Genomic DNA, 24,494 nt, shown 5'->3' on the forward strand with positions numbered 1-24,494 from the left:
CATTTAAAGATAATAACGCTCCCTTAGATATTGTAATATGGTTTGTTGAACTGGAGTTATTTATTTCAGCTAATCGCCTATCGGACTAACGACCCAAACATTGTTGTTTTTAATATTATTACCAATGCCTCTTTTAATTGTATTATCCTCACACTTGAGAAACAGCCTTATCGTGGCTGTAGAACAACTGCGGTCAAGCCAGCCTCCACTTGGGAAAACACAGTCAAGCCAGCCCGCACGTGATATTGGGGTGCGCGAATATTAGAAGCATTACGGTAAAATCCCAGCGCTTATTCGGTCAATAACAAAAGCACCTATAAAAACAAACCAAACATATTAAATTAAGAAATATGTACTATATAATGTGATCAATAATTATTTAAAACAAACTACGTATAACTACCACGAGTAAATGTAAAATGTAAGGAGTTTCAAAATAAAAGTCCTTTGAAATCTCATATTGAAATCTCATATGAGCTATCAGCCCTGTGTTTAGATAAGAATAAAACGAAATCTCTCCCTGATGCAAGACTCTGCAGGGTGATAGAAGGACAGCCCATCTACTCACCCAGAAAAAATCAGGACATTCTGATGTGGAGTTTCAAAATAAAAGACCTTTGAAATCCCATATATGAGCTATCAGCCCTGTGTTTAGATAAGAATAAAACGAAATCTCTCCCTGATCCAAGACTCATCTCACTGCAGGGTGATAGAAGGACAGCCCATCTACTCACCCAGAAAAAATCAGGACATTCTGATGTGGAGTTTCAAAATAAAAGACCTTGCTATAACCAAAGACCAAAGACTAGTAACATTTAAAAAAAAAAAAACATCTCTTTTCCACTACACTATCTTGTATAATTTAGTTTTTACGTCACTACATTTATCTAACCGCTTTAACATTGTAAAGGTGTCACTTCGGACTCTGGGTAATTATGACAGCATGTCCTACTATTTTGAGAGTTTGAACAAACCAGACCTTCATCTATTAATGTAGAAAATAGTCAGCACATTAAACCATTATGAAAGTAATAATTAGTTAGTTCATTGTTCAAAATGAGCTCCAACTACAACAGTTAAGTCAACTCGTGCATCGGTAATAACAATAAATCAACTGATATAATATAATAATATAACTTGTGTCTACTTTAAATACTTTAACAACACTTTCCTAATTATACGAGCATACTTTTACTAAAGTAAGTAACATTAACATGTTTAAATGCAGGGATTTTGTAAGAGAGTATTTGTATAGTGGTCTACTTGACTTATCTAACCGAAGTGATCGTTATGTTACACCCCCCACACACACACACACACACACACACACACACACACACACACACACACACACACACACACACACACACACACACACACACACACACACACACACACACACACACACACACACACACACACACACACACACGTTGTGATTCACTTCAATTAATGATAACTACGGAGCTTTCTAACAGCAAGGCACAAGGCTACTTCACTCATTTAGCTAGCTAATGTAAGATACAAATGCTGTCGAGCCCTCACTGCTTGTAAAATAAAGAGCACAAACTGACTACTGAATTTTTTTTCACTTGAATTTTTGGGATCTGAATTTGTACATTCACATTTTTTTCACTTGAATTTTTACATTTTTATTTCTCATAGGTAAATTCGGAGCAAAAACATTCAGATACATGATTTTCAAAGTAATTATTTTCAATGCTATAAATTCGGTGTCTAATACAATTCAAATACTTCTGTCTCTTGTTTGCTTCCATACCTACAGTTTGCATCATTGAGCTTCACCGCACTGTCCCCCGGCCAGAAGTCGGTTTGATTGCATTCGTGCTCGATTGCTTATCCTGTCTGACAGGGGCGTCGCCTGGACCTGGAAACATTCGGGGCTTAGCCCACAGTGGCGGCGCTACAGTCAAATGTTCTACTGCACATACACAATTGCGCCATCTGGTGTCACAAACGTGTGCCTGCATTAGCTTTGTTACGGCAATGGATTGTGGGAGATTCTCAAAGCACGTGAGGATCTCTTGAGGGTAAGGTGCCTGTATTATCTCGGTGGACAAAATGTATGTTTTTATTTTATAAGGACAATAATGTACTGCTGTGTTTGTTTAGTTTAATGCTAATTGTTTAATGCTCACAGTCACAGCAACATGTTTGTTGTGTGATTGGCTATTTGTTTTATATGATTTATCAACGTGATCATCAATAGCTAATCTGAGCACCAGAACCCAGCTCACGTGTCCTTTTATGCTGTCCATTGAAATGCAGGTATGTGAGTTTTGTACAACAGTTTATTTATGTTTAATGTTTCACATTGCTCCACATGATGCCTCGACTACAAAGTCTTCCATGTTATACGCTTCTTCCTCGGTGTCACAGTTTGGGGAATATCAAGATCATTGCACAGGGCCTTGGTCTTGTTATAGACCTCATGTGCTTTCTCGTTACTTCGGTAACTTTTCAGTGTGTTCTCAACTGCTGTTTTGTAATCTACTGCCTGCACCAAGTCAAGTGTTTCTTTCTGCAGGTATTTGTGCAGCCCTGAGTGTTGAGAGCAGTGTCTGGAACATCACAGCATGTAGATGGCAGGGTTTCCGTTAGCCGGTAATTACCGGTTTTTAGCTGGTAAAAATTATTAAAAACCGGTAAATTCAAAACCTGACGGTCAACATGTCTGGTAATAATTAGGGAGGCTCCGATCGATCGGCCGCCGGTCATTATCGGCCGATATTCACTCTTAATAGTTTGATCGGTGCTCTCTATAAAGGCCGATCAGGAGAGCTGGATCTGATCGATATGGACATAAACAAGAGTGAAGTGTAACCGGACCCGAGAGAGAGATCAGATCAGCTGCTGAGTCAGACGGAGACACGCAGCTCTGCATGAGTAGGGTTGGGTATCGTTTGAATTTCCACGATTCCGATTCTACTTTTCGATTCCGGTTCTTAACGGTTCTCGATTCCGATTCTTTGAGGGGCAGGGTAACAAAATGATACATGCTTCTTCCACCAAAAAAATTACATTTATTCGAGAAACTTTTACACAGGTTAGTTTTTAAAGTAATATTCACATTAATCAGTCTGTTTATATTCATTGCTATGTAACTTTAACCTGCGAACCACTGAAGCTACAACAGTGCAACAGTCCAACTTTTAAAAACAGTTCTTGTTGAGAAAAACAAGCATTTCTGCCTTCTCAGGCAAATAGTAAAGTAAAATGCTTCAATCTGGTGCACACGCAGAATTACTAGAGACTAGATCTAGGGGGTACAACTCTAAACACCCATATGAAAAAGATCGGTTTACATTTTAATAATTAAATAACAAATAGCCTACATGTAATGCATTTTATTTGTGTTGTTCATTCATATCTTATTTTATTTTTATTTATTTATTTATTTATGCATATTTTTGTATCTCTCCAGTTTAAAACGATATGTCTGGTTTACTGTCCTATAGTATACATTGGAATGATTTCAAACCTGTTTTATCCCAATAATTATAAAGGAGAGCCTTGGAAATATGTGTTCACATAAATTGTGATCAAAACGTTTGAGACCCACTGAGATAACTTAGACTAAAGTGAACTATCTAAACACTCAGAGTACTTTACCTCACTGAGCTGGAGTTATCAGCCTCAGTCTGACTGGAGAGGACTCTCCTCCACATCATTGTAGAAACATATTTTTCTTCCGTTAGAGCAGCTAGCACCAGATGCTAATAACAACAGCGCCCTCCCTTTCTCCCTAGCTCACTCGCACTTTGGCTGTGAGCTGCGGTTGCCAGATAAGCCAACATCCCCCATTTTCATCACTTGCAGCGCCCATCGTACAGGGCAAATGAAAAGTGTAACCGGGATGAAAAGGGTGTTACATTTACTTAATTATGAATGTTGTTACATCAAGGCCGAACATTAGGATGAGCACCAACGGTCAAAACATTTTTTTTTCTCTCCCAGAGCTGTCAGCGCAGCGCCTCCACAGATCTGGCGCCCTAGGCGAACATCTATAACGCCAGTGCGACGGGCCGGCCCTGGTCTCAGGTTACACTGTAGGAAATGTAGATACAACGCTACATTACCCGCCCCGCTGCAGTCATGCAGTAGGCTACGGAGAGCGGCGAGAAACATTTCCTCAGGAATCGAAAAGCGGAACCGAAATTCACATTTCTAAATGATGCCGTTGGAATCGAAATGTTGGAACCGGTTCCCGGTTCTCGGTACCCAACCCTATGCATGAGCACCTGAAGCCCCGCCCTCTGTTTAGCGAGCTGCAAGGAGCTGCATGAGAAACTGACGTGCTGTCAGGAGAGAGAGAGAGAGAGAGAGAGAGAGAGAGAGAGAGAGAGAGAGAGAGAGAGAGAGAGAAGAGAGAGAGAGAGAGAGAGATGAGAGAGAGAGAGAGAGAGAGAGAGAGAGAGAGAGAGAGAGAGAGAGAGAGAGAGAGAGAGAGAGAGAGAGAGAGAGAGAGAGAGAGAGAGAGAGAGAAGAGGATCCGTTTCTCCCGTGTTATTATTCAAAGTTGATGTAAACTTCTGAATAATGTACGTTATCTACTACAAGTAGTTTGTTTGAATGTAATAATTATGTTGTTTGTTGTTTGTGGAATCATTTATTGAAAAATGAATCTGAATTTTTCGATCTGTTACGATTATAAACTGAAGCAATATAAAAATGAGCCCTGTGAACTGAGTTTTAAACTGAAGCATATCTGCTCATAGTCCGGTAATTACATGCTAACGGAAACTCTGCTACACAACTCTTATTATTATTGAAATATGACCGGTAAGTTTCAAATTAGTCCGGTAAAATAAATTCTGCCCGGACATTTGACCGGCGAGAAAAAATCCTAGCGGAAACCCTGGTAGATGGTACTGCATTTTCAAAGCTTGCTTTCCAGTCCCTTTGCTAGAGGGGCTGCAAGGCTCCCTAAAATCTTGATCAAAGCAGGGAGGTTGTTGACTTGCCCAGCGAACAAGTTGTTTGTCCCCTACCTCTAGCTGTTTCTGAAATGTTTGCAATCTCTAATGGAGGACAAGAGATGTGGAGAAGAAAGAGTAGAGACACTCCAGGAGATCAACACAGGTATGTGAGTTTTGTACACTAGTTTGTATAGGTTTAATGTTTCACATTGCTTGTGAAAAAGACACTACCACTATACGATCACTGATGTTTTGTTGTTGACTGGACACTTCTTTTTTAAAAGAGATAGCATGAGAGGATCTCTTAAGCAATGCAGCTCACGTATAAAAAATATGCTGTCCATTGAAATGCAGGAAAGTAATCACCAGCTCTGAGTGATCTGTTGCCGAGGGGACACTACACCGGAGTTACATAAGCAGAGATAAAGTGCTATTTTGGGGGGAACTCACCTCCTCTGAGGTCCCCCAGGAAGATTTTTTTTAAATACTGAAGTTAAAAGCATCAATCTTGTGCACACTTTGAGAGCAACATTAAGAGATATGATACATCTCTCAACACCCATATGTCAAAAACAAATCAAAGAATCAGAATCAGAAACGGGTTTATTATTTAAAAACACTTCATTTTCCAATTAAATCATAAACTGTCAAATTATTAGAAGTTGTTAGTAATCAGATTAAACAGAAAAAAGGGATGGACGGAGGAAATAATAATCCCTCATCTCTTGCTGTTTGCGGTTGAAATGATCTCTTTTGCTGGCCAAACATGCTGGATGGAAAGCAGTGATGTCTCACTTGCCTTGGCCCTGTATCTGCAGTCCCTAAATCAGTCATGTTACCCATTGACTCTTGTCTGTTCTGGGGGGTATACTACGAAGCAGGATTTTCTCTTAGCGGCTAAATTCAGGGAAAACTCCGGCTTTCCGGTCCTACGAAGCTGGTTCTCTTTTTAGCAGGCTAGATCTCCATGGTAACTTATGCTTAGCGGCTAACCTGGTCGGGACCAGGGGGGTATACTACGAAGCAGGATTTTCGCTTAGCCGGCTAAATTCAGGGGAAACTCCGGCTTTCCGGTCCTACGAAGCTGGTTCTCTTTTTAGCAGGCTAGATCTCTATGGTAACTTATGCTTAACCTGGTCCCGACCAGGTTAGGTTGCAGGCTAAGAGCTCAACTCAGTGAAAGCACTGCCTGCTGACCAATCAGAGCTCAGTGTGCGGAGTTTAAAGCGATCAAGTCATATTACAGGAGAAAGGAAATACAGAAAAGCTGCCGTTGCAGGAAAGACGGCCGGCAAAAATCACCGACTGTGTGAACGTGAACATTAATAGAATATCACCTCCATCTTCAGAGCAATCTGACTATTATAACATTAGCGTTAAGAAAGCGTACTTAAATATCGGCCACAACACATAAGTAACCGGATCAGAGTACATTAAGTACAGTCCGCGGCATATCACTTCATAATGTATCATATATCTCCTTATCTGAGTCAGCTGAGCCGTATCTGGCCGTGCAACACTCACAGTGTCACATACTGTATGCAGAAGTATTATTTTAAGCAACACATTAAGTTGACGAAACACTCGAGTCAAATGTAATGAAAGTCAGATCGTGTTTTAGACTGGGCAGTGATATCATAAACCTGTTAATGTACGCATTCAAACACTTGTTCTTTTACCAGCTGTATTCACCTTGCAGGTGAACTATGTGGCTTTTATCCTGGATAAAGTGTTTAAGTCATGGATGTTTAAAGTTTAACTTCTTCATATGTCTAATATTATAGTTCACTTTTCATTCAGGAAGTATGACGCTGCGCTGTCAGTACGCTTCTCCATGTTTGTGATTGGTCGAATGCTCCAGATACCACCCCTCTCATGTGAACGCGCACCTAACTAGATAGGACACGGCTGGCTTGAGCGATCCACTTGATAACCCACGTCGTAGGACCGTTTAGCGAGAGCGCGTATGTTTTGGATTAGGCCAACCGGCTAACTCAAACATATCCAGGTTAGGTTGAACCAGCTTCGTAGTACAGGCCCCAGGTGTTCCTGTTCATTGTTGTTCTTGTCTGTTGTATCTCCTTCTTGTGTGTCCCTTTCTCCTGTTCTCCTTTCTTCATCCTCTACTCTGTTTGGCTCATCTGTGATGACTGTAGGTAAACACACACAAGTATGTAAGTCAATCAGTTTCCAGCTCTGTCAAATAAATGAATTTCAAGATACACACATTTGTCTTCATTCAAATGAGTGTCACCAAACTAAGTCACAAAATGTAATACTAACCAATTGAAAATAGTTACATTTACATTGGTAACCTCTTGTAGATATCACTGTTAGAGTAGGTATCTGCCAATAGGACAGAATCATTCCTACACAAATGCAGTTTGAGTAATTCACATATTTACTTAAAACTTGTTCACTTAATACTCTAATATAGTCATCTTTCTGCATTCAACACTAAGGAAAGCTGTACAATTTGACATGGTAATGAGGAAAAAAGGCCTCCGACAATGCAGATCATTTTTTGATCATATCAATTTTAAGATGCGGGTCAAGGCTTAATATTTGGGAGCATGGTGTCCCTTCCCCCTTTCAGGAGCCCCACTGGATTGGCTTTGATCTGAAATATTTGTATAAAAAGCTTGTTAGCTGGCTGTCCATCTCATAATATATTGTTCACATAGAAACTAGCTGTCAATAGGAAATATCAATCAGAAGAATTATATTTTCATGCAAAATCTGTCACAAAAAGAGGTTGCACATTTAAATGCAAGTGTTGTTATGGCAACGTCAGCGACATTTACTGCTGCAAATACGTTCAAACATGCTGTCGACACGTAAAGCAGTGGCAACTATGCCACCATTTCAGCTGACTTTTCCTCAGAAATACTGTCACATAACATCCATATATATTTCAGTGCTAGGTTGATGCTTAGCTAAGCTAACTATGAAACACTTTAACTGACAGGACCCAGGATCAACTACTACTGTAAGGTAGCTTCTAGCTTCATGTCGAACACAGACAGTAAGTCAACATTTCCCAGAGAGCTTTCTTTGAAATCACCAAGTAACGCTAAAAAACACGACATTTAGATTGTATGACAAAGTGTTTATTTAATATATCTGGCTAGCTATAGCTACTTGCTAACGGTTTAGCTTACCCGCGCGATTCAAAGTAACGTCAACGTAGCTATAATTTATGCTTTGCTTACATGTTGACATAACTTGTAAGTTTACTGACAGGTACATACCTTGTTCACCTGGCTCCGGTGGTGGCTCTGGGGTTGTTGTGTGAGCCACGCCACCACTTGAGAATTGTCGTCTTTTTTATTAAAGAAATATCTAATGTCCATCTTCAGAATCTCCGCGTCCGGGGCTGACAGTTTTAAGTTTAAACATTGTCACAGAGGAGAGGTACGTACCTGTCAGCCAATAAAACACGTTTATTTCCATGCAACTCTCTGATTGGTCTGGTGGCGTCGTCTTGCCTCTGTGTTGCATTCACTGAACATGGGAAATTACAATTCTGCCGTCCGTCCTATAGGTAAAGTAGGTTAATGTATTATATTATTGAGGGAGAATTTGTCCGGGGCGACGCCCCTGCTGTCTGAGTAGCCCGGATGATGCTGCATCGAAATTTTTGACGTCGAATTTTATACACCGAATTTTTTGACATCGAATTTTAAACACAGAAATATTTGACATCGAATTTGAACATTTTTTTCATTTCACACAGGTAAATTCAGAGCAAAAAAAATTCAGATACATGATTTTCAAAGTAATTATTTTCAATGCTATAAATTCGGTGTCTGATAAAATTCAAATACTTCTGTCTCTTGTTTGCTTCCATACTACCTGCCTGTCAGCCTTCCATGCACTATTGTCCTCATTGGTCATGTGCGCGTTCGTGTTGGAGGAGGGGCTCTGGAAGTCTGAAGGAAGGTGCAGATTTTTTTCGGCTGCGTACTTTCAAATTCTAGCTCACTCAAGCTGGTTTATCCATTCTTACCTACCTATTACCTTATTTCAGTCAAATAAAAAAACTCGTTAAAAAGTATGCGAAGACCATTTCGGAGCAGAAGATTTTCTTATGTGGCACACAATATACCATCATATTCAGGTCCAAGTTGCTGCTTCACGGTGAAATTAATATGGAGGCTTCCCTATGCAGTGAACCCAGGTGGACAAGTGATAGCTGTTCCGTGTTTCCGTGAAGACCAGTATCGCTCAGGTTTCTGCCCCCACCTCCCTTACAGGCGAGGGGAGGAGAAAAAGGAAGTGAATTATAATAACGACTTCCACCTCTCCACTGTAACTACTACAGCCGGTGACTCCGCATGCGGCCGCAGCCTCCATCGGGCACACCGGCTCCAGTCTGCGGCATGTCGGCCGGCGGCTGCGATGGGGCGGCGGACTGGCCAGCAGGTAGGAGCCCCGGGACAGAACCGACTACTGCTGCGTTAAGGCAGTCTGCTTCTTAACTGTGACTGAGGGAGGCTTTTTGTAGCTCTTTGGCTAGAAGAATAAACCAAAACAGACTACGATTACTAACTACTACTAACTAGGCTACTACTACTACTACTTCCAGAGTTTTCTGAACTGCTCGGCTGTAAAGTTAGTTTAATGGCTGACAGAAAGCCGGTTGTTAAGAGTAATGTGTTGATAATTTATGTTAACATTAGTGGACCAGACGTTATTATGGTTGAGTAGCCTGGCTGTGGCCAAAACACCGACTCGCCCCCAGTGAAGGCCCGTGTTTTGTGTCGATTCGTGAGGGCTCAGTGTGTAATCATGTCAAAGCTAACTTTTACCCATTTCTTTAATTAAATCAAAACTCATTATACTACTGCCATTTGTCCCAAAACCTGACACTGTTTTTATAGGAGCTTAGCATGTCACGTGGTTTCACGAGGCTCCTCTCAGCTGCTGCCCAAAGTGGGTCAGTAGATCACTAGACTGCATCATGATCTGCATCAGAGAAAACAAATATAAACTAGCTAAACAAAAAGTTGTCTGTCTTGCAATATTATCTGAATGAAATGTTATTACACAGAACATTTATTAGGATAGGATACTTGTATGTTAACTTCAAGTGTTACACATCACTTTGATTTTCTTTGGTATCCTTGTCAATACTATAATCAAAGTGTATTTCACAATTATGTAAAAACACAATTGTTTATAGTATCATTTAAAAAATACACATGCTATATGTAAATGTGAGAATTGAAAAATGTTTTTGTGTGTGTGTGAGGGAGCAGGCTTTTAAGATCTCCCACAGTCAGACAATCATTCCTGAGTATGATATTAGCCTTTTAAAAATAATTACCACGAACCACTGCAAACACTTTGATGAGTCATCCTAATGTTAGATCACCAAAAAGTTTGGATTTGAGGACTAAAAAGTTCTCAAATATTGATGGATCTTTTCAGGTTGTAAAAAAGTGCTTCAATATCTTCAGTTGCAAAATATGACAAACATTAACATCGAGAATGCACAAATAATTGTCAATAATATAGTGAGCCTAAAACAAAGATATCTAGAATCTATAAAAGCAAAGACAAATACTTTTTATTAAAGTAGCAAAGACATTACTTTGTTCAAAGCATTTCATTTACTACTTAATAAAACCAGGTTAACTCTTCCTGATGAGCTCTTTTTATTCCCTACCCAACAAATAAAAAAATGAATGGTGATTAACAAAAATAGTCTTTGTTAAGCTTTTGCCACTAATTGCTGACGGCCCGTCCACACGGCGGCGTGCGTTGAAGCTTCAACACTTCAACGCTTCTTCCCATTCACTTTGAATGGGGTGACGTCACGCTTTTCCGAACTGCATTGTGGTTCCTTCGCTTTGCTTTTCTCGCGTTGCTCGCTTCAAAAGTTGAGAAAAGTTGGAAGCGCCAGCCAATCAAATCATATGCCAGTACAAGCTCTAGCCAATCAAACCGCGTGTATATCCGGGGCGGGAGATTCATGTGATTGGTTGTTGGTCGAGTTTCAGACACGCCCACCGGCAAGCTTCAACGCACGCTGCCGTGTGGACGCTGCGTGAAGGTTGTTGTTTCAGTGTCTCCTGACTAAGTTGCCCGTCTTCATATTTCAGATGTCTCGGATGGCTCCTCGCTGCCCGCCGTCGAGCTGCCAAGGAAACGGAAGGGAGATATGGAGGAGAGGTCAGGCCCGCATGTTGATATGTTATCATAAGTACTCCTTCCTGGTATAAAATAACCCACATTATGTCCTATCTTGCAGGAATAGCACGGACTGTAAGATGGAAGATGACCTCAGCAGGTAAACAAGCTTCCTGGCATTCTTCACACACATTTGATAAGAGAAAACTGGCTAAGAGATTGATTTTTCATCCCTTTAATTGCAGATCTGAAGAAGAGGATCAGCAAGTCAAAATAAAATGCTTCAGGTATTTCTATTTTTACATCAAATGACTCTTTGCAAAAGTATGTTGTGGTTTGGATTGGTGTTATTTACAGTGTAATGTAGGAGCTTGTTCTTTATTAGGATCCCCATTAGCACTAGCATGAGCATTGGCTATTCTTCCTGGGGTCCTCACACACACAAAACATACATAAAACAAAACTGATAATTGAAACCATAATATAATTACACTTTGAAGTATATATTTCCCGCCAAAATGGATCCAGTTGGTACAAATGACTGATGTGTGACTGTTCCTACAGGGAACCTCACCGACAGATAGAGAAGCGGCGTAGGGACAAAATGAACAACCTGATAGACGAGCTGTCGGCCATGATCCCCGCCTGTCAGCCCATGGTGCAGAAGCCGGACAAACTGACTGTGCTGCGGAAAGCTGTGCAACATCTGAAAGCCCTCAAAGGTAACTCTCCGCTCCAGAGACCACATCACCCCCGTCCTTCAAAACCTGCACTGGCTCCCTGTCCGTCAACGAATACACTTCAAAATCCTTCTGTTAACACACAAAGCTCTCAATAACCAGGCCCCCCCCTACCTCTCCGACCTGATCCACCACTACACCCCTTCCCGCAGCCTTCGCTCATCAGAAGCGAACCTCCTCTCTATCCCCACACGAACCAAGCTCCGAACCTGGGGCGACAGAGCCTTCTCCATTGCTGCCCCCACCCTCTGGAACTCCCTCCCCCAACACATCAGAGACTGCACTGACCCCCCCACTTTCAAAACACTGACCAAGACACACCTCTTCAGACTGGCTTTTAATCTGTGAATTATGCTGTGTTGCTGTTAATAACTTTTAAATGTTATTTTATCATGTTCTTATACATTTTTAAATTCTATTTTATCATGTTTTATCACCACTGTAAAGCGTCTTTGAGCACCTGGAAAAGCGCTTCGAAATGAAATGTATTATTATTATTATTATTAACTCTGAACCAGCCTGGGCATTTTAAACATCAGTGGCCTGTGTTACCCTCCATCTCAAAGTGAGTGTCTGGTGTGTTTTCAGTCGGGACCAGCAGCGCATTTGCAGACTCGACCAACAAGCCCTCCATCCTGCCCCAGGACGACTTCAGGCAACTTCTGCTCAGGGTAGATCCTCACGGACCCACAGAAAACAGTTTAGAAAGATTTCAACACAACATGCTGATGGAGACCAAACATATCTATCTGTGAAATATCTCTATCTTTCTTTCTAGCAGGCTGCGGACGGCTTCATGTTAGTAGTAAGCTGTGACCGGGCTAAAATCCTCTTCATCTCCGAGTCTGTCTCCAAGATCCTCAACTTCAGCCTGGTATGTCGCACTTCAACATGATGAGCTATAAATACATATTTGTCGTTTGACTTGAATCATATGGTAAAAAAAAGAGTAAAAGCGTGAGTTATTTTTTAATGAAAGGTTGTTCCAAGTAGATTTTTGCCATTAAGTACTAAACTAAAGCACATGACACACTGTGTTGAATCTCTAATAAAGACTTACTGAAACTTTAAATATTCAAGGCCAATGAAGGCCACCAACCTCTGGGCTTCTTTTCCTTTTTTTATATTCTAATTGGCAGCCAGAACAATAGCCTCACCTGCTGAGCTTTGATACGGATCATAAACAAAGAATGCAGATAAGGAGGTGCATCAGGATACATAATCAAACTGAAAATGCAAGAAAAACTAAACTGGTAGCAGATATCCTACAAAAACAACAACATACAGATACAGAGATAGAAAATCACTACAAAGAGACAGGAAAAAACGAGCTAAACTACAACAAAATCTCAATGTATTGGGTTCACAGTTGGAGCTGACTGGGCAGAGCTTGTTTGATTTCATTCATCCCAAAGACATCAACAAGGTGAAGGAACAGCTGTCATCTTGGGAGTATCCACAGGAACACATGATCGATGCTGCCAGTAAGTCTGTTTGCCCTGTAACGTCTAAGAAACTGTGAAATCTCCATCAAAGTCATGATCACGGTTACAGAGACATATACGTCAAAGGGAAATATGTCTCTGTGTGCGCAGCTGGGCTTCAGGTCCAGACGGATGCCCCCATCAAGCCGACCCACTTGTCCTCTGGAGCTTGGAGATCCTTCTTCTGCCGGATGAAGTACAGCCGGGTGGCGGGGAAGCAGGAGGAAAAGCACCAGCTGCCCTGTACTGCTAAAAAGAAAGGTGGGTTCAGACTGGAATCCAGCCGTCAGGGTTTAAGCCAGACCTATCATAAATTGTCCTAAATCCTTCATACTGCGCCTTTTTTTTTTTCAAAATCTTTTTATTGTTTTTTTGCAGACATGGCACTTTCAGCAGATTAAACGGAGTAAAGAACATTTTGTCTTTTTAAAGGAAAGAAAAATACCCATTTTCACAGGCAATAATCCCACCTTTTTAACATATTTAATGACTTTTTTGTACCCCCAGACACCTCCAGATACTGCACCCTGCACTGCACTGGATACATGCGGAGCTGTCCGAGCAGCCAGCTGGATTCAGAGGGGGACGCTGAGACCCCCAGCCTGAGCTGCCTGGTGATGCTGTGCCGCCCCCTCCCCCACGGCTCCCCCGAGCCTCCCAAACACATCAACGCCAAGCCCTCTGCGTTCGTTACCCGCTGTGCCATCGACGGGAAGTTCACTTTTGTAGAACAACAGTGAGTGACCCGATTCCACATTTGTAGAGGCTCATTTCTATTCACTTCCCATTTTCACTCGCACTGTTTTTGAAGCATCACAATCCTGAGAGATATGGAAAGTCAGAGTACTGACGTCCCCCTGTGTCCTCTCTCTGTCCCCAGAGCCACCACAGTCATCGGTTATCTGCCGCAGGAAGTTCTCGGCACGTCGTGTTACGAGTACTTCCACCAGGACGACCTGCAGCACCTCGCAGAGAAACACAGGCAAGGTGATGGAGCAAAGCAACACAGTTCATCTGATTCTATTGGAGAAATTGGAAAATGTGTTGTTGTGCAGAAGTTCAAGATAATTGACCAACTTGTGTCCAATCTCTTGGCAGTTCTTCGAAGCAAAGAGAAGATTGAGACGCAGTGCTACAAGTTCAAAACGAAATACGGCTCCTATGTTTCCCTCCAGAGTCAGTGGTTTAGTTTCACAAACCCATGGACTAAAGAAGTTGAGTTTATCGTGTCTTCAAACAGGGTTATGTCGTAAGTAATGATACATTTATGAAGATAAGTGTTTTAATCCTGATACAATCTACTTCTTTGACGCACTCATCATGATGCCATAACAGCTTTATTCTTGGATGTAACAGCGTAAATACTCTTTTGCACCAGCAGGGGGCCCGGCCACATAAAAGATGAGGAGGCAGGCCGCCTGAAAGCTATGCAAGGTAATAAATACAGTGTATTCTGAGGATTCACAAAGGCTGTTATTTCTTTTGTATGATTTTTAATAAAGTTTGGTTTTACTCTGTTCTTCTTCCTCAGAGGAGATACCCATAATTCCCAGCCTTTCCAATGGTGTGGGCACGATGATCTACGCAGGCAGCATAGGGACCCAAATTGCAAATGAACTCATCGACTCATACAGGTGCATTGTGTGTCCATATGTACAAAAATGTTAACCTATTGCAGTGATTGTAACTTGCAACGTTCAGGGATTTTATTCATTGGCAAACATCTAAACATTAGATATCAGCAATAATATCTGAATGTAAATTACCTTAAATTCAGCGCATGTGTCATCACCGTAGGACTGCCTCACTATCTTGTTGGCCTTATGGAGAAATGTGTTAAAGATGTCATAAGTGGTTTTAGGTGTATATGTCGAATAGGATATAAAAAAGTATACACTGCATGAATAAAAACATCTATATCAAGCTTAAAATAATATTTTTAATTAATTTAGAAACTATAAATACATATTTACAGTATAGTATCTCCCGTTTTTAAGCAGGGTTAACTCCTCTCCGTCCAGCGGAGCTTCCAGTCCGTTTGGCTCGACCAATGAGAAATGTCCCCTGGTGTCTCCACCAATCAGCACCAGTGTGAGTGTCCCCTTGATCACCACAGCACCTTTGGAGGCAAATTACACTTACAGTACTCACAGTCCTTAAACTTTTCCCTCATCACCCTTCACATGTTTTGTGTTTTATTGTTGTATGTGTTACTCTCTGTGTTTAGCGGCATAAGCATGGCGAGATAGTTTGTATGGAAATATATGTTTACTTGTAATTGTAAGCTAATGTTGGTGCTGTGTTGTATTGATATCCAAATGATCAAAACTAGTATTGTATACATTGTTTGAAGAAAATTAATCTGGACATGGGAAGTTATGATGCAAAAATATTTTAAATATATATAAGAATTCAATATAAGAAGCGGTAACAATATATTTAAATCGTAAAAAATAGATTGTATTCAAGGCAACTGCACACATTGCACCGGTGTAGGTACCATATCTGCACGGCCTACCAGATCAGCACGGGGTCCGTTACGCTTACTAATGACGTCACGCATTGGCTGTACGGCAACCCAAGAGGACATTTTACACGGCCAAATTCCGCAAAGAATATTAAAAATAACAATCGACAGTGAATGTATGTTAGTGGAACTGTGTCAGGAAAGTGAAGTGTTAATTAAGTAATGTTATTGAAGAACTGAAATGCATAACATTGAAAGTTAATATGTATCATATCCCTCCGAAATGGTATCTGGTGTTTCCATAGCAACAACCACTTCCTGTCAACAGCGTAAACTCCCAGACAGTACACGCGTTCATCCTCTGAACGTGTGTAATGTCTGTTCAAAAAACTGCAGGAACCCGGAACACAGACAAAAAAATATAACCCCCTTCACATCTCAACTATTGTAAATGTTACGGGTCCCCGATGTGACCACAGTAGCAGTGATGATAACTGTATTAAGCAGGTGAAACAGGAGCTGTTGACAGGAAGTTGTTGTTGCTATGGAAACAACATGACGGTATCTGATATCATAAAGACGGAGAAAGTAAAGAATAACGTTTATGTTTAAATGTTAGCACCCCCCGAAGAGGCATAAGCTCTTACGTTGAGTCTGGAGTTTCAATACATTCTAAATCATCAGTAAAGTCTACGACCATATTTCGGAGGGATATGATACATATTCACTTTCAATGTTACGCATTTCAATTCTTCAATAACATTACTTAACAATTCACTTTCCAGACACAGTTCCACTAACATACATTCACTGTCGATTGTTATTTTTTAATATTCTTTGCGGAATTTGGCCGTGTAAAATGTCCTCTTGGGTTGCCGTATAGCCAATGCGTGATGTCATTAGTAAGCGCAACGGACCCCGTGCTGATCTGGTAGGCCGTGCAGATATGGTACCTACACCCATAGATATATATAAACACTAGATGGCTCACACGCGCTGCTGGCCAATGGAGACCGACGTTGCCACTTGGCCGCCATCTTGCTACAGGCAGTGCTCTCATTCATAACATTATGGTTTACTATTTAAATAACCATAGCTTGCTCAATTTTCAACCGATTTTCAAACGGTTTGGTTTTTTATAAACATCAAAGATGTAGTTATGATACTGCATACTTATAATCATGGACTTTCATATGAAAATAACATTAATCAGATAAAGCAATAGCTATACACACACACAAGGTATTTATATTAAATATTCGCCGGTGTATATATTTCCATTTATTTTATTATATTGTCAATATTTAAAATAAATTATAAATAAATTATAAAAGTAAAATACATTTATATTTTATATATAAAAATCGGTCTCATGTTACCACTCTGTAAACCAAGAGTTGTTAATTGAGCAATGCCTTAGCTTGAAGAACAGGGACACAACTAATGACAATAGCATATGTTGGTATATTATTTAGATATTCACACCTTTATCAGAAGAACCAAACCAACATAAAATGTGCTCACAGACAGGCCAGTTCTGTCTAATTTAGATCTTCATATCATCCTAGTTTTGTATTTAGTTTCTAGATTTGTAAACAAATCCAGAACCTTTGAAATATGTTATTGAAAAAAGACCAAGAATAATATAAACTGTACCATATGTCCTTCTGTAGTCCATTTGTGGTTTGTCTTGTCTCACCCCGGCTGATATATCACAAAATCCACTGTTTAAATTGTTCCCTATATTGCCCCTATGCCCCTGTAAGGTGTCCTTGGGTGTTATGAAAGGCGGCCCCCCAACATAAATGTATTATTATTATTATTATTAAGAAGAACAACTTGGTGTGGTGTGGAGGGGATGTAGGAAGCAGGAGCAGGTGGGGAGAGATGGGGCTTCAAGGTTCAAGGTTATTTGTTTTAAATGTGTCTTGCACACAATAAAATAAAATACAGTATACCACAAAACCAATAAGACACACAGTGACACATGGCACACTAACAATCAATCATCGTCCAGCCTCAGCTTTGGTATTCTTTCACAACCATGTTATGGGTTTATTAGACTGAGCAAACATAAACATATGTGGTGATCCCACGGGTTCTTGTTTGCAGACAGCGGCGATTGGAGCATCCGTAGGCTGCACAAAAGTCCGGCATAGTCAGGTACTTCTGTAAACACAAAGCCAGCAAATTCCTGTATCATAATGCAAGATGTTTTTAACAAGCCAAACCACTTGGAAGAAATCATGTGTAACTTAAGTTGTGTTGAAAGAAAGAGCAGTTCTGCTTCTCCCACTGGTGTAAAGTTGCTGGGTGAACTTTGTAATACTAGGTCTCACTGACAGCCTCTTGTTATTAGCCAGCTAATAAATACAACCACATACACAAAGAAAAGCTGCAATTTCAACATGTCCAAGCATCCTGTATCATAGCCATGCTAATCATGTTTATAATAAACCAAACCGTTTGTAAATCAGTCAAGATTTCAGCGAGTTAAGAGTATTTTTGTGCAGATCACTCACCTTACAACAGCTACCATAACGCGAATCAGAGTAACTGTTGACTGTAGCAAGATGGCGGCCAGTCAGCTACGCTGGAAAATCTCCCATGAGCCATCTAGTGTTTATATATATCTATGCCTACACCGGCATTGCACTGCACACAAATAGACAAAGTTAGTCAAATCTGTTTTTTAAAAAAGAATGTTTTTCTGAAAGAAGATATCAAAACGCTATAAATGTCAATACTGACCAGATCATAAACCAACTATGTTTGGCTGTTGTGTCTCGCCTTGATTACACACGTCATGGGAGACAGGTGTTTTAATGTCACATGCCTTGTTTCAGGCGTCCAGCGGAGGGGGGGCAGCAAGCAGCTCATCACAGCCTGACTCCAGGACAGCAGCTGGCGCCAGCAGTGCGACTGCCGACAGTTCAGGTACTGTGAACAGGATTATGAAATATCCAATCTGAGGTGTTATCAGTTATTCTATACTTATACACAAAGAATAATAAGAAACTCGCACAACCTTCCCAAAGGCGTAAAGAACTCTTTCAGTCTGTTGACACCCCTCCTCAAACTGATTCAACAGTATAGATCAATCCAACATATGTGCTCACAGTACATATGTGTATGTTTTATGAAGTTTAAACAACCATTCCTAAATCCTTTCAAGAATAGCCTTGTGTATTCCAAGAACAGTTTTTTTTGTTGGGAAACCATGGCAGTGATTTCGGGTTTAGAGATCATTTCTAATTCTCACACCCAAAATGTTTCAATGCTACTGTTTGAGTTTTCCTCCTGAAGAGTTGTGTCTTGGCTCTGTTTCACCAGGCCAGGTGTCCCAGCTGGACCTGGATGGCATGGTGGTGCCGGCGCTGAGCAGCTTCAGCAGCGACGAGGCAGCAATGGCCGTCATCATGAGTCTGCTGGAGACGGAGGTAAACGTGGGTCAACCGGGGGACTACGAGGACTTACACTGGCCTTTCTAAAGAGTGCACAGACTTTAAACTCTTACCAGCTGGGGGCTGTTTCCTGCTGGGAACCCTCGTTGGATGTTTTATTCTGCTTCTGACTCGGATGACAACAGCTGACCTGCTCAAATTCTACCAAAGACTCCACCATGTACTAACAAGATTTAATGGGATTTATTGTTACTGTAATTACCTTGTTGGCCCCCTTTGTCTCTCACCTGGTTGTGAGGTTCAAGTGTCCCGGAGCTTGTTGGGATTTAGTGTATTCAGGGACATATCAGCGTCCTCAGAAGGGTTTGAGCCCAATGAGTGAGGATTGTCTGGAGGAGGAACCCACTCCGCTGTGTACAGTGCTGCTAGAGAAACGCCTCTAATGCACGTTTCCTTTTTTAAGTATCTGTTTTCATATGAAATGTGCACTTAAGGGCCATGCCATGCCGTGTTCGCATATCACATTGGTCCACTGAACTCCTGGGAAAATATGAAAAGGCCATCGTCTCAACAAGGACATGCTAACATGTTTTAGACCAGAGGTTATTACCGTCTTTTATACCCTTTCTTCTAACCCGTAAACCTTTTGAAACAACCCAACACTGAGTATGAACAAACTGTTTATCTCCAAATGTCCAATCACCACAACATCCTCTAAAAGGAAATGAAAGTTTAGCCCACTTTCACTCAGCTCTCCAGCTATTCTGGATCAGATGTTGATGTTCTTTTTGCAGAGGCCCAGCAGAGACACATGTTCAGTCCCCCATTAGCAACACAAAGGCCTGAATGCAGCCACAATGCAGCTAAGGGTCTGAGCAAGCGCTGTGGCTATTTATTTTCTTATTACCTATTTTCAAAATGCCCCACTTAATGCCATTCATCAGGAGAGGGCATGCTAAAGGAAATAACATTTGATTTGATCCCAGAATAACCCCATGAATGAATGAGTTTGGATTTCACTTTTACACTTGCTTGTAAATTGTTGGTATATCACTGGTTCCTCTAATACTGAAAGCAAATTATGATTGTGTTTCCTTGAACAAATGATTACCCTGACAAATGTCAATTGTAAATCAACCTTTATTGGGCTTTATAAGCAAATCTGTTGGAAAATATTTGCTGTTGCCACCAGGGCCATTTATTGAACACGCCCTGCTGTCACAGGACAACATGATTGTTGTATGCGCAAAGTGTGGTTGATGTATCTGCTGTAATAAGGAATGAAGGTATTTGAAAGTAAAGTTTTTTTCTTTCATAAATTGTCTGAACTCTGTTGTCTAGTTTAGATATTGTTTTATAATTTAGCATATTTGCCAGAGGCAGGAATCTCATGCAGTACTCCTTATTTGCTATTCAACTGAATTCATTTGTTTCCAAAATAAGCACATTGTAAGGAACCGAACAGTTGTCTTTTATTGTTACTCATTGAAACAATACGGAAATAAGGAGGGACAAACATGCAGCAGGATCACAGTGTTGTTTTTTGCACAGATATGTACATAGTTTTAAAAGTGTGACCACTCCAAGGGATGTTACGGAGCGTCCACACTACAGCTTCAAAAAAAAGCTTGGAGCTGGGCGTGTCTGAAGCTTGGGGATTTTATTCAAGCAACGCGACCAACAACCAATCACATGAATCTCCCGCCCCCGACATACAAAGCAAAAACCCCCGGGGATTTTATGGGAGCAATATATATATATAAACTCCCCAAACAGGCGAAAACCTACCAGTTTCCCCACTGTCTCTGCCACCTCCCTCCATGCCTGGTTCCTCCGGTTTGTATCCCGGTAGGTGAAGAGGGTCTGGTCATACAAAACCGGGTGATTTGCTACAGCGATAAATAGTTTCTCCTCCATCTTTTTTTGAAATATAGAAATTAACGGCGGGATATCTCTCCCAGCTTAGACGCGGTTTGATTGGCTACGGCTTGAGATGTCAGATTTTCCGAAACGGGATTTGATTGGCTGGCGCTGGCTACTCCGGACCGCTATGCTACCCACAATTCAGTTCGGCGAAAAAGCGAGGCAACGTGACGTCACCCCATTCAAAGTGAATGGGCAGATTGAAGCTGTCGACGCTGTAGTGTAAATCAAAGGCTGTTAAGTTTTTATCTCTTAAAATGGCATCCATTTATTTTAAGGTTTTTTTTATTTTTTTGGCTTTTAATATAACATAGAATGGGAAATGAATCGGGCACTTTTAAAACAATATGTTTCCCTACTGCATGTAATAGCATTTTTTTTTTAATGTATTTATTATTTATGATGGTTTTTTTTGATTGAAAAAATATTTAGAGTGAAAATCTACCAATGTCTCTTCTTTTTAGTACTGAAAAACTGAAGCCAATTTGAAATGTAAATATGTAGACTGTGTGTCTGTCTCTCTCCTGTGATCAGTGTGGAAGAGCTTATCTGTCGAGTAACCTAAAGCCATCATCCCCTATTACCCAACTTCCTGTTGCTGCATCAGCTTTCCAAACCACCAAATCTGTTTAGGTGTACACAATATACACAGCTCATTCCTGTTTCTGTCACTGAAGTCCAGTGTCATGACGCTGTGATGAATTACATCCCTCTTTTCTCTCTCCTCTTTAGCACACATTGAAAACATGCTCTGCCATCAACTGTTCCACTAAACCAAAGTCTCTTTATTCAGCTTGCATGGCAGTCTTATAATACAAAAAATAGTTAACAGTTAGTTATTTATGAAAGGCCGTTTAATCCCCCCCGTCAAAAAGTGTAAAGTGCAGTTTGTTAGTGTGCCTGCAGCTGGAATGAGCCTGGACACAGTTTATGAATGCATGTAGATACAGTAGAGCAAGGGAATATCAGATCAATGTAAATGGTCACAACTACAGCTGACATTTTAAAAGAATTCAAGTGTATCAGAGTACATAGGTCCACACTCGTTTCTTATCTCACTGCTCAAACATCAGTGCATTTCTGGGTCGGACCTCCTTACAGAGAACCCTCGTTACATCACACAAGATGTTTAAAATGTTTTCCTTTTCAAGCCAGCCTTTAAACTAAGAATGTTGTGTTAATTAGTTGTAATTATTCTTCAAAATACTGAACACATTACCAGTCAATTGCCAAACATAAATCAAACTGTTGCCATAGATCGTTGGGACAGAATAAGTTGTGGCAGTACAAACAACATTTAGTTCACAATTCTGGTGAGAACAAAAGGATACATTTAAAGGTCCCCTATTATACTCTTTTTCAACAATATATTATAGGTCTCAGATATATACACTACGTCTGTGATGTGGCTCGAAATACCAAACATTGTAGCATGCCATAAACCCCTCGGTTTCAGCACTGTTTCAAAAGTGCAGATTCTGTTTCTGTAGCTTTAAATGCAAATGAGCTGCTGCTGGCCACGCCCCTCTGCGTGATGATTGGTTTTTAAAAAAAAATCACAATGGTGCTCTAGGAGGAGATTCAGGTGATAAGGTGGACAGGTGTTACCTTGGTTTGTTATTGGCTAATGGTTGGACAACCCAAAAAAAACGTTATGACATCATAAAGTGGCCGAAATCTGATCAGCTCATTTTCAGCCAGGTTTTTATATAAATGGATCAGGAGAAAAAGAGAGAAGATTTTTCTTGAAACGTTCCGAATCTCTTAACACATAGGGGACACATATTTATGTATAAAGACATGAAGATTTGGATTTTTCACAATAGGTGACCTTTAAAGCGATCCCTGTATTATTAGCACACACTTGCATTCAGTGTCTGCAGCAACAGCAGCATTTAAATCACAGTGTTAAGTCCCGCCAATCTGTTTTCAGTGTGGGAAAGTATCAGTACTTATTAATAAGATCTGTAAAGTGACCCCAAACCTTTTGTTACCTTACAAGTCCGATTTCAGAAATTCATGTTAATTCTTAAAGCAAACATATAGACTGTATTTACATGTCTAGATTATATTTGTGGACCTCAGTAAGGCTGATAGGGATCCTTTTATAGTAAAAAATGAATAATGCTGAAAGATTTGCGCTACCTAAACAGAGGCGGCCATAGTCCTTCCAGAATTAGTCAAGTCCAACTTCCTGTGTTCCCTTGTTGACCGGCTACTTGGAACTTTCTTGCAATTTCTCTTGGAGTTTCTCTACATAACTCCTCTTGCAGAGATTGCAGCAGCGGTAAGAATTAAAGAGATAAATGTAGTGTTCAGTTCCTGTTTAGTCCGTAATGCAGGAGAAGCAGCATGCAGTAAAAGAGGGTACTGCAGCTATACACATGTTCTTTATGTCTCCCTGGGAACATTGCATCCTTTCTGTGGGAGAAAACTAGGAGGAGTAGGAAGTCTCCATGTGTCCCTTCTGCATCTTCCCCAGGAGCTACTGCCATGGCCGCTGTGGTGTCGGGTTGGGGTTGGGATAGATGGGCGCCGGTGTCGGGTGAGGGTTGGGCGGGTAGGTTGGGATAGGGCACTGCGCCATGAGGTGTGGCTGCACGTGGGGGGCGGCGGGTATGGAGGATGGGTGGTGGAGGTAGAGCGGGGCGGAGGGTGCTGTGGGAGTCGAGACTCTCTGCAGGACGACATGGGGGTAGAGCTGAGACTCGGAGCGGTAGAGTCCGGGAAGAGACGCCTTCAGCAAACTCTCCTGACTCCTGCAGGGGGAAAAGAGCGGGAAATTAGGCAGGAAGTGGAAGTAGAGATAGCCAGTCATCCAAATATGTAAAACTTTGAAAACCGGTTTAAAATAAGTGTATCTGTTTGGGACTATTTTCAGCGGTGGAATAACACACATTGATGAGTGTTTACATGAACAGGCCAGTGTGTGCTTATACTAATGAAGTAACATGTCGGCCAGTAAATCAATGTGTGATTAATTATTATTTGTTAACAATAATGGAACTCTTTGGCACGTCATCTAGTTAGCTAGTTGAATGTTCCCTCGGATGCAGTGACACAAAATCAATCAGTTTGGAAAGCAAAAATGGGATTGCGAACACAATCGGCTTCAGTAAAAGTTCCAAAAGGTATGGTTTGGACATATAGTTTTGCGGAGTAGATATGTATACCCTGTGAGTCCTACCTCTGGTACCCCCTGTTCTCATATCCACCCAGACTTCCAGTCAGATAGAGGGGGCTGTCAGGAGCCAGGTGGGGATTCATCCTCTGGGAGAGGTGGAAGATCTTGGGAGGAGGGAAAGCTTCCCACTCTCCCTCTTCTCTCTCCAGCCAACACTGGCTGCGCCGGCTGGAGCGCGTCTCCCTGCGCCTGAGGGGGAGACACCTGTATCAGCTCA

At 41.1% G+C, this 24,494-nt stretch overlaps 2 protein-coding genes across 14 annotated transcripts in view; one reads left to right on the forward strand and one right to left on the reverse strand.

Moving 5' to 3' along the window:
* The first annotated feature begins 8,845 nt into the window (after positions 1-8,845).
* On the forward strand, positions 8,846-20,489 carry LOC117439145 (basic helix-loop-helix ARNT-like protein 1). Of its 7 annotated transcripts, none has more exons than XM_034074904.2 (18): positions 8,846-9,365; positions 11,048-11,117; positions 11,197-11,235; positions 11,321-11,362; positions 11,640-11,797; positions 12,404-12,486; positions 12,594-12,689; positions 13,185-13,299; positions 13,411-13,560; positions 13,807-14,035; positions 14,180-14,286; positions 14,398-14,548; positions 14,678-14,733; positions 14,831-14,933; positions 15,297-15,390; positions 17,879-17,929; positions 18,613-18,703; positions 19,100-20,489. In XM_034074904.2, exons 1-18 carry the CDS (start codon positions 9,278-9,280, stop codon positions 19,255-19,257), a joined length of 1,881 nt encoding a protein of 626 aa, XP_033930795.1. In that variant the 5' UTR covers positions 8,846-9,277; the 3' UTR covers positions 19,258-20,489. The 7 variants fall into 7 exon arrangements, with proteins under 7 accessions (XP_033930795.1, XP_033930798.1, XP_033930797.1 ...); XM_034074907.2 differs by having other exon boundaries at positions 15,300-15,390; XM_034074906.2 differs by having other exon boundaries at positions 14,681-14,733.
* Positions 20,490-21,929: 1,440 nt separating this feature from the next.
* The window catches only part of LOC117468409 (uncharacterized), a 49,070-nt gene continuing 46,505 nt past the window's right edge, over positions 21,930-24,494 (reverse strand). For all 7 annotated transcript variants that reach the window (XM_071201772.1, XM_071201769.1, XM_034112495.2 and 4 more), the window contains 2 exons: positions 24,281-24,466; positions 21,930-23,852 (listed from right to left, as the gene is read on the reverse strand). In XM_071201772.1, the coding sequence (XP_071057873.1) occupies positions 23,579-23,852; positions 24,281-24,466 (460 nt within the window). In that variant the 3' untranslated portion in view covers positions 21,930-23,578. The remainder of the gene's footprint in view (positions 23,853-24,280; positions 24,467-24,494) is intronic.

The sequence above is a fragment of the Pseudochaenichthys georgianus genome, chromosome 23 (assembly GCF_902827115.2).
Source record: "Pseudochaenichthys georgianus chromosome 23, fPseGeo1.2, whole genome shotgun sequence".
NCBI lineage: Eukaryota > Metazoa > Chordata > Actinopteri > Perciformes > Channichthyidae > Pseudochaenichthys > Pseudochaenichthys georgianus.

Coding starts and splice junctions, on each gene's coding strand:
- LOC117439145 (XM_034074904.2), top strand. CDS start 9,278: ATGCGGCCGCAGCCTCCATCGGGCACACCGGCTCCAGTCTGCGGCATG. Junction 13,561..13,806: donor CTGTACTGCTAAAAAGAAAG/GTGGGTTCAGAC, acceptor TTGTACCCCCAG/ACACCTCCAGATACTGCACC. Junction 14,549..14,677: donor TCTTCAAACAGGGTTATGTC/GTAAGTAATGAT, acceptor CTTTTGCACCAG/CAGGGGGCCCGGCCACATAA.